At 36.2% G+C, this 9,301-nt stretch overlaps 3 protein-coding genes across 12 annotated transcripts in view; 2 read left to right on the top strand and 1 right to left on the bottom strand.

Moving 5' to 3' along the window:
• Positions 1–107: 107 nt before the first annotated feature.
• On the bottom strand, positions 108–4,309 carry LOC107218526 (synembryn-A). Its single transcript, XM_015656429.2, has 10 exons — positions 3,924–4,309; positions 3,452–3,591; positions 3,249–3,364; positions 2,816–3,114; positions 2,570–2,733; positions 2,074–2,323; positions 1,843–1,987; positions 1,566–1,713; positions 1,361–1,480; positions 108–1,113 (listed from the first exon to the last, which is right to left on the bottom strand). Exons 1-10 carry the CDS (start codon positions 4,011–4,013, stop codon positions 1,023–1,025), a joined length of 1,563 nt encoding a protein of 520 aa, XP_015511915.1. The 5' UTR covers positions 4,014–4,309; the 3' UTR covers positions 108–1,022.
• A 277-nt stretch (positions 4,310–4,586) lies between these two features.
• Positions 4,587–7,445, top strand: LOC107218511 (probable dolichyl pyrophosphate Glc1Man9GlcNAc2 alpha-1,3-glucosyltransferase). 3 transcript variants are annotated; one of them, XR_006904944.1, is made up of 8 exons: positions 4,587–4,895; positions 4,965–5,237; positions 5,373–5,541; positions 5,673–5,882; positions 6,038–6,277; positions 6,375–6,520; positions 6,703–7,194; positions 7,304–7,445. XR_006904944.1 is itself a non-coding variant. In XM_015656407.2 (7 exons), the coding sequence occupies exons 1-7, from the start codon at positions 4,726–4,728 to the stop codon at positions 7,130–7,132; spliced, it is 1,638 nt and encodes a 545-aa protein (XP_015511893.1). In that variant the 5' UTR covers positions 4,587–4,725; the 3' UTR covers positions 7,133–7,204. The 3 variants fall into 3 exon arrangements, 2 of the variants coding, with proteins under 2 accessions (XP_015511893.1, XP_046599181.1); XM_015656407.2 differs by lacking the exon at positions 7,304–7,445 and having other exon boundaries at positions 6,703–7,204; XM_046743225.1 differs by lacking the exons at positions 5,673–5,882; positions 7,304–7,445 and having other exon boundaries at positions 6,703–7,204.
• The window catches only part of LOC107218510 (dedicator of cytokinesis protein 7), a 58,660-nt gene continuing 56,719 nt past the window's right edge, over positions 7,361–9,301 (top strand). For 5 of the 8 annotated variants that reach the window (XM_046743221.1, XM_046743223.1, XM_046743220.1 and 2 more), the window contains exons 1-6: positions 7,419–7,550; positions 7,797–7,977; positions 8,195–8,373; positions 8,527–8,668; positions 8,764–8,967; positions 9,045–9,236. In XM_046743221.1, the coding sequence (XP_046599177.1) occupies positions 7,837–7,977; positions 8,195–8,373; positions 8,527–8,668; positions 8,764–8,967; positions 9,045–9,236 (858 nt within the window). In that variant the 5' untranslated portion in view covers positions 7,419–7,550; positions 7,797–7,836. Of the gene's footprint in view, positions 7,615–7,796; positions 7,978–8,194; positions 8,374–8,526; positions 8,669–8,763; positions 8,968–9,044; positions 9,237–9,301 lie in introns of all 8 variants that reach the window. The other 3 variants (XM_046743219.1, XM_015656406.2, XM_046743218.1) reach the window with 3 other exon arrangements.

Raw genomic sequence — 9,301 nt, 5'->3', positions numbered from 1 at the left:
TATTCATCAAATGTTTTAAGATGGAAATATTTTAATATAGAATGGATAATGTTAGCCTTAAAGAAAATATTCTTTGTTGACAGTATGTAGGTTTTTTCATCATATCAACTCGATTAGACATTAACTGCCAATATATACAAACTGTTCTATATTAAGGTATTTTCAAATTACTCTATCACTAAAGCAGTTCTCTAAAATATGTAGGGGCATACATTCTTGTGTGCACATAGGCTGCAATGCAATAATAATATTGTGATGCTCACAAAGCACATAACACAAGTTACAAGAAAAAAAGAAAATTGTAATGTTTAACATTTCATGTGATTTTCGAAACTGTTATATTTTTTATTTCCTGCCAATTGTTTAATTTGTAACGTTGTTCTTTGTTCTTTTTCAATAAAGTAAGCAAACCAAGTGGGTCTCTATTCATTTCTACAATTGTTTTACACACGAGCTAATGATTTTCAGCAAATCATGGTTGATTCAGATTTATACAATACATGGAGTGTAGAATTCTTGAAATGTAAGAAAATAGACCAACTGAAATGAAATCTTAGCCTTGCTTTCTTTTACAACACCAGCTCATGACGCATATCTATGCAAGCTAAATTATTGTAATTTAAAAACATTTAGAGAAGGCATTGAAAATGTACGAAGTGAAAAAAAAAAATATAACTTGGGTAGTTCCAAAAAAAAAAAAAATTAAATAAAATGACGCGAATGGTACAGAGTAAATGAATACTTATGTACGTCATTTAATAACGTTTAATTAAAGCATAAGTACCTACAATCATTTATATCGCTTCAATTAAGTGGATATTATTTGAAAACTACAGAGCAATTAGATCAATTAAAACAAAACGGAAAGTGATAATAAATAAATTAACACAGCGTATATGCAGTGGTCAAAGCATAAATAAGTAATAATTATGGTATGATCTCGATGCGATCTTATTGGCTGGGAACTCTATACTTCAAGAAAGAGGTAATAGAGAATGTAGGTAAATTTTGATCTGTGAGACTTATTTAGAATCGTTCTGTAACTCTAAAACATGTTCTATCGGCTTTGGTTTGCCATCTTCTCCAATTCGACATGGCTGTACAATTCCTTCCCTAAAAAATAAAAATATTTTTTCAACGGGAGTCATTTCTATGTTATCGTATTTAAGAACTGCATCACTCGAGATATGCCCAGAGAACAATAAATTCAATTTTCGGGCTATTGCAGTAAAGCATAGTCTAAAAATCAAAACTGCCATTGTCCCAAACAAGACTTCAATGTTATCGAATAATTCTATTGGACATAACTTGAGGAGCACCCTTTTACTTCAAATGGAAAAATAACTTCATTTGTCAGTACCTCGTCAATTTATCCATTAGATTAGCAAGCTGAACAGCCTCATATTCCTTTCGTTCCTCACTCATTCCTTCCAAAGGATTAGGCTTTGGACTTTCGTAACAGCCAGTTATTGGATTAATTCTGTAAGAAAAATCGAAGTGTTATACATTCTGCTTGGGTACATGTTGAGTGCCAGTCGAATATCATTATCTTTTGATATACTCACTGTTCCTTGTATTTAATGTATTCATCTGTGTCACTGTCCTCTGATTCGGATGAATAATTTGTTTTTGGTTGACGACCGCCGAGAAGTCCTTTATTTGCGAACATTCCAGCTGCATTTCCGTACCCCGTGTATTTTACCATTCTAGCAACTGATGTAAGTAGTAAATGTAATTTATTCGATTTCCAATTTTATTTTTCTTATTTTATTTTTTGGAACGTAATAAAAGAAGTAAACGTCTTCAATTAAACAACGTGACACAATTGGCAAATATGCTTACCACTTTCTTTGCAAAGTATAAAAATCAGCTCTGCCACTAAATCTCTAAGGTCTGTTTGTGGATTAGTTAATTGCTTACACAACTTTGCTCTAAGCGTTATACCTTCCTCAGGTCGTTTCATAACATCTTTCAATGGTGGAAGTATCTATAGAATTGAGTTAAACAATAATTAGAATTTGTGTTCTTTCAATTTTTTTCGTAGGTATTCTCATCACTCAAGTAATTTCGTACCTGTAATCGAATGTACTTTCGAGCCAACCGTTGAGCTCTGGCGAGTCTTATTAGAACCGTAGCAATTGGTGAGATATTTTCTGTCAGATCAATTTCAGAATCTAGACGTTTGTTCAAAAATTTCAATAGCGTAGAAACTGCCCTCATATCCATGTTGTGATAGACTAGTTTCACATTATCGCTCTGCACGGGTGGAATTAATGTGCTATACGAATTTATTGGTACTACTGTTAACAAATTCACAGCATGCCTGAAATATACAATTGGAACCAACTTGAATTTTTTTTACAAAGTATAGCAAATGTTGGAAGTACAAAAAACCTCAAAAAACCTGTGTCAGTCTAACTGAATAAATTCCAAACGTTAAAGTGTTCCAGTGTATATTGACACCACCTTTCTATGATTGGATTGTTTATTATTTTGTAATCAATTGTGTAGAAATACATAAAACAACAAGAAAATTTATCTCTATTTATAGTAAATTGTAATAACTCACGATATGAGTTCATCCTGATTTTCAATAGTTTCGCATATCAGTAGCTCGTACAAAATAGATACTAATTTTTCATTCTTTTCCTCTTCCATCTGTTCATCTTCGGCTCGTATGTAAAGGTTGAATAAAACTTTCAAAACTTCACACGCAATAGCATGATCATTGACCTGTTAAATGAAGTGAGGAATTAAAAATCTGAGTTGTATTTAAATACAAATTCACGACTAAATTTCCAGCTAGGATCAATACCTTGAGAACAGATTGTGGCCTATTTCTAAGCTGCTCAGAAGTTTCTTCCAGCATCTCAATAAGATGGACTTCTGCGTTCAATTCAGTTTTAACTTTACTTCTAGTATGTATACATAGAGCGGTAACTAAAAAAAGTAGTCTAAGGTGAAACAGTCTGCCTTCGTGTGTCAGTTCGCTTCTTTGCTTGCTCAATCGTTGAACTGTTTGGGAGAGGCAAGATGATGTTTGTATCACAAGGGTCCTTGCCTGTTGACTGTTGTATATCAAATTACATAGCACTTTTAAAGTTTCCACGACAGCTGAAACAACAAAATAATAGCATATTAATCTACACTTTGACTTAGGGCATAAATTTATTTTCTGCAAATATAATGTTACTTGACAAATTTTAGGTCTTTACTCAAATTAGCTAAGGTAACGGAGTGATACTCACTTTCAGAATTGGAAGCAACATTTTCATTGTCAAGGTTATTGTCTAAGTAGGCAAATCTTAATAGAGTTGCTATTCTTGATTCTGTCACCAACTCATCAATGTCAGTTTTATCTCGGCTGCGAATAAATGAATGTTACTTGGTATATCCCGATAAGAAGAATTTTAAATACATTACTTGGTTTATAACAGGAATAGAGTTAAACCTGAGTAATCTGAGTGCACTTAGACACAATTGATGTGTAGATTTATACTCCTCGTTATTGAGGGTATCGAATAACTGTGTCCAAATTCTGTTTCTCAGATTATTTTCATTAAGCTCGGTAAAATTCCTCTGTGTTTCATGCTGTAATAAATAATCAAAATAATTCTATATTTTTAGCAACTGGCAAAATGATCGACAAGAAGCAAATAGGTGTGGTTGTTGAGTTTAATAATTCAAATTTATTAGAACGAGGTATGAAGGTACTTGTTGAAATATTCAGTAGAAACAGTATTCTTTTTTGTAATAAAGGATTGTTGAAGAGTTTGGACATAACGAATGAACAAATTCAATCTAATCGACAATTAGTAATTGAGTTAGCGAAAAAAAAATTAAAGAGCTACGACACCTGTAGGACAGGCTGCCAAAGAGCTGTTAAGATAACCTCGCCTGGGCGAAATTATTTTATAATTTACCTCAGCAATGAATTGACTCAAATTTTGAGTTAGTTCATCGGAACTCCCAGAGAAAATATCAAATTTCACAACTCCCATGTTCTGTATCATCCTTCTCGAACTGTCAGTGACGTATAGGTTTATTGTATAGTATACAATGCCGCAATTACACAGCGTTCGTTGTATTGTTGAAAAGGTATAATATCGAAACTGCGTTAACACTTGATTACATTATAGAGCACTTAGAATATGTTCATGAATTTGGGGTGTATCGTATATTAGAACGCGAAACTTGCAAACTGTAATTCGGACTTCGGTCCCGATACGTGCTTCTACAGAAGCCCTGCGAAGCGTGTGGCTATAGGTATGTATTTACATGTAATACATTTGCGACTGTGCGTGACAGTCGTCACCGATGCCTATGTGTGCCTATGTACCAACAAATATCAAGGTTCCGCCTGCTTTCGTTGTTAAATATCCGCCAAAGCAACCGAGAGATGGCGTCGCCACCTTACCACATTCCAATGTTCGTATGCGCGATGGATGAAGGCTGAAGGCAATTGGAGTACACTATAGTTTTCGCTCTGCGCTGTGATTGGCTGACGGTGCTTCCTGAACCAATCGGCGCGCAGAGGGAGAGAGATAGAGAAAGATGTGATGAGTTTCGACCGTGGTTTCTACCGGCCCGGCACAGCGTTGGAACAGTCTATGGTTGGAACACGTCGGGTGTTTAGGATAACCTGAAAATTTGAAAGCGCACAAATATCGATCATTGATATGATATTCGCCGAGGACGACGGTTCGACGTCCGCTCCGTATCAGAATGTCGTCGCGGAAAAAGAACGAAGAATCTGTAAAAACTGTCGAACCTTCGGAAAAAGAGGCAAAGGAAAATACGGCAGCAGTGGAAGATCCTTCTAACAGATCAAGTCGGTCCTTTTGGTTTCTCTGCGCCTTGATAGCATGTGTCAAACTTCTTCTATCTCCCACATAGTAAGTACATTCCCTCTTGCTATTTTTTTCTTTATGGACATCTCATTATTCAACAATTGTACGCTTTAGTCACTCGACGGACTTTGAAGTGCACCGAAATTGGCTTGCAATAACTCACAGCTTGCCGATTAAAGAATGGTATGTCAATGCAAAATCCGAGTGGACCTTGGACTACCCGCCTTTTTTTGCCTGGTTCGAATACTTTCTCAGTAATTTTGCGAAGTCTGTTGATCCGAAAATGCTGAATGTGAACAATCTTGGGTATGCGTCTGTGGCAACAAAAATATTTCAACGTTCGACTGTCATTGTTACGGACTTTGTATATGCATATGGTGTTAAAGAGTAAGTTTATTAAGATGAATTTTGTAACAGTTCAACAAATGTCATGGACACGAGCTTTTAGATGACATGTAAACGCCGACTAAATTGTGGCAAAATTCTCCTTTAATGTGAAGAAATGTTCTTTTTAAATCTCAGACTAAGCCAAACGCTTCACCAGGATGAAAAAAGCTTTGCCACGTTGATAGTTTTAACTTTGTGCAACGTTGGACTACTGATCGTTGATCACATTCATTTCCAGTACAATGGATTTCTGCTCGGTGTACTTATGTTGTCTTTGTCCAAAGTTACCAGGATTTCGAAGGAGGTAAATTATCGTCAGTACTGTTCTATCTTTGACTGTGGTATTTGCAGCTACCTTCTGAATTGATTAATCGTTTGCAATGTTATACAAGTTATTGACAGAGGTTATTGTTACTAAAATACACTACTTTTCAGAGCCAGGTTCTTCAGGGAGCATTCTGGTTTACTGTTCTCCTCAATTTAAAACACATATACGTATATGTAGCTCCAGCATTCATTGTGTGGTTGCTGAGAATGTACTGTTTCAAAAATAGACAATGTCTAGTTAGAATTTTAATACTTGGAAGTATCGTTATTCTAACTACAACATTGTCCTTTGGGCCATTCATAAGTCAATTACCACAGGTAAAAAATTTCGAAAAATATACATACTTCTATACCCTCGTAGAGCTCAATCATTTCTAAATTTAGAATTCTTTGACAGAACCCAACATACAGAAGTACAACACGACAAAATAAAGCTTTCAGTACAAATAAATATCGTGTTTAACTTTATTCAGGTAATAACAAGATTGTTTCCGTTCAAAAGGGGCTTAGTCCACGCTTACTGGGCAGCTAATGCTTGGGCCCTTTACACAGGATGTGATAAAGTACTGTCAATAATTTGGAAGCAATTTGGTTGGTCGACAGCATCTGGTGCAGCCTCAATGACTGCTGGATTGGTTCAGGAGAACGTTTATGCTGTTCTACCTACTCCCACTCCTGTTGCAACTTTTGTAATAACGTTCACAATGATGCTTGTAAGGAGATTGTCAATTAATTATTAAGAAGATATTTCGGACTGCAACCACTAATCAATTGCCCTGACAGAGGAATGAAATTTTGCTTTGTTTGCAGCCTAGCTTATGGGTCTTGTTTATTCGAAACAGTCACAAAACACCACAGCATTTTATAAGGTGTGTCGTTCTGTGCGGTCTAACATCGTTCATGTTTGGCTGGCATGTACATGAAAAAGCTATACTGACTGCGATTATTCCGTTATGGTATGTTTTAAACAACTATAAATTCACATATTCTGTTTACTTAGTATGTCAAGTGTATTGAGAATTAATAGACATACCTAACGAACTACACTTCTGATCCTTTTCTTTTGAGACTTACAATTTTTGTACTCTATACAATTTTCTGTCAACTGAACTATAATATAGATCATGTAATGTTTCAGTGCCTTGGCAACAATCGATGCAGGTGATGCCAAAATTTTTATTATTCTGAGTGCAGCAGGACATACGGCTCTTCTACCGTTACTTCACCAAATTATCTTTGCTCCATTACGAATATTACTGCTTCTAACGTATACAAGCATCACTATAATAAGTCTCTTCAATCTGCATAATAAATCGTTGCTGAGTAATTACGAATGGCTCTATATGAGTTGGCTGCTATTTCTGCCAGTGTACGAAAACGTGCTGCACAAACTGCTGTTCGGTGACCGTCTACCATTCCTCCCCCTAGCCCTCACCTCGCTCTACTGTGCCGTCGGCGTTACTTACTCCTGGCTGTATTTAAACATAACATTTTTCCGAGATGGTAAATACACGACGGAAACTGCAGTGACACTGGATGGGAGTAAAAAGAAGATCAAAGTTTTGTAGAGATGAGGAGCTGACAGACGTGATTACATTCATGTCTCTAATAATCGGAAGATAAACTAAGAGTAATAATAATTGTAATTGTTTCTTTCAATCTTTCTGATTTCCCTAACTGAATTCAATAAATGAAACCTATTCAGTTTTTTGTAGAAAATTCTTTAAATCATATTACAGACAACGCCTGTTTTACCAGTAGTCTTGCAGTGGCTTGCACCAACTCCACCAACTGCCCGTATTTCATCGAGCGGCGTTCGCCTCCGTCCGTCAACGCCATTTTGACTGTTGTGTCAAACGTGCATCAGTCTGTTCAGTCAATTAAATGGTGAATTGTGTATGACATAACAATATCCCAGAAATGGGATCGTGACATATAAACTTGAAAAACGATGGGCAGGGCTTTGATGGAATAATCTTATGTCAAGCAAGTAAATTCATTTCTTAACATTTCGAAGGGTACCGACCGACTAATAGGTTGTAAAATTCGTGTATGTAACTTTGTTAGAATTTGATTTTATCTTGACACTTGACAATGTTTCACTGTTGAGTCATGGCGATATTGTTATCTGTGGCAAAGTAAACTTCATCAAGTGGAAACTGAGTGGACTGATAAATTACGTATAAATGATGCTAATTCAAGAATTCGCCTAACCTAAATTGCTTCTTTCAGGAATTGAATAGAGCGAATTTTCACGCATTCACCGATCACAATGTCATCAGTTCAACGTGCCTTTGCTCATAAATTGAGCAAGCAGCATGCATCTGACGTAAGACGTCAGATAGCTACTTCAACATCTTACTCAAGAGATTTGTCAAAAAGTGGCAGCAGCGTCTCGGGTTTCTCATCAATGGTAATACTGCAATCATTTCAATTTAAATTTAACGTACTTAAGAAAGTGGGAAATTTCATTCGAAAGGTACAATGAATTCTATGAAACATATCACAAAATGCAATTTTGATATGAATGATTTTTAGCAGTCTAATTCTGACTTAATCAAAGTGACACTATACTGTGACAAAGTTGTGTTCACATCCCTTATATGTTCCCTATGATCTTTTTTCTCAAGATGTCACTCTGTGAGGTGCTGGAGCCTTTGGACTATGAAGAATTTTTGGCCCAGCATCAGACGATGTTGGATCGTGATCCATTGCGACCAATCTTAGATTTCCCACAAGGAGATGTCGAGTTGAAAGTTGTTAAAAGAAAAATTCGAACAGAAGAACCTGTTGTCCCATCTGAAACACTGTAAGACATTGAGCTTAATTAGTTCTAGGTAGAAAAGACTGTCTCACAATAACTCTTATGCAATTCTCTTAATCTGAAGCTTAATAATCATTGATTGACAAATTACATGTAATTATGATATTAGTTTACATCGTTGCACTATTTCTCTTTAAGGGATGCAGTATCACCTTACGTACGGCGATGTGTAGAGACCTTTACATCAGATTGGGTGATAGTGAATCGAAAGTACAAAAGACGAGTTTCTCCCATTGCCAGAGATCGGCTTCTGCAAGATACACCCAGACAGGACTTTGAGGTATCATCTTAATAATCTGATTTCCAAATTTATTGAAACTTTCACTAAGCCTCCTTTAATGCAGTTCAATTGCATTTGTATTTAATTCCTATCAGGTTGATCAAGAAGATGTTAATGGTGCTTTGTCACCTCATGATGATGAGGATTTTTCAAATTCTGCGGATACACCACGGGGTTCGTGGGCTAGTCTGGATCTGCGCCACTCTCAGCATGACCCGTTATTACCTGGACTTCTGGACCGCGTTTGCCCGGAAACTGTGGATCTGACAAATGAAGAGAAACGTTCGGAAGACCGTCAGGTGCGATAGGGATTATGATAGCTATGTGACAACAAAAGACTAATTCAGTTGAATTGATCGATTGAAATGTATTTCAGGAAGCTTTGTTTCCACTTTATGCACCTCCATCCTCACCAGATGATGAGTGGCAGGAGATAAACCCAGCCTTAGAACCTTCCGAGCCATTCTCTCACAAAATATTAGTCAAATGCCTACAATTGAAGTTGGAGCTTGAGGTTGAACCAATATTTGCCAGCTTAGCATTGTATGATGCCAGAGAGAAAAAGAAGGTTTGTTGCTTGAAGCACAATTATTTTGTTTTACATATAAAATAAAAAAGAATTGGATCTTATTG

This window comes from Neodiprion lecontei, chromosome 6 (genome assembly GCF_021901455.1).
Source record: "Neodiprion lecontei isolate iyNeoLeco1 chromosome 6, iyNeoLeco1.1, whole genome shotgun sequence".
In the NCBI taxonomy this organism is placed as follows: Eukaryota; Metazoa; Arthropoda; class Insecta; order Hymenoptera; family Diprionidae; genus Neodiprion; species Neodiprion lecontei.
The sequence above is the reverse complement of the archived record's forward strand: the minus strand, read 5'-3'. Positions and strand labels throughout refer to the sequence as shown.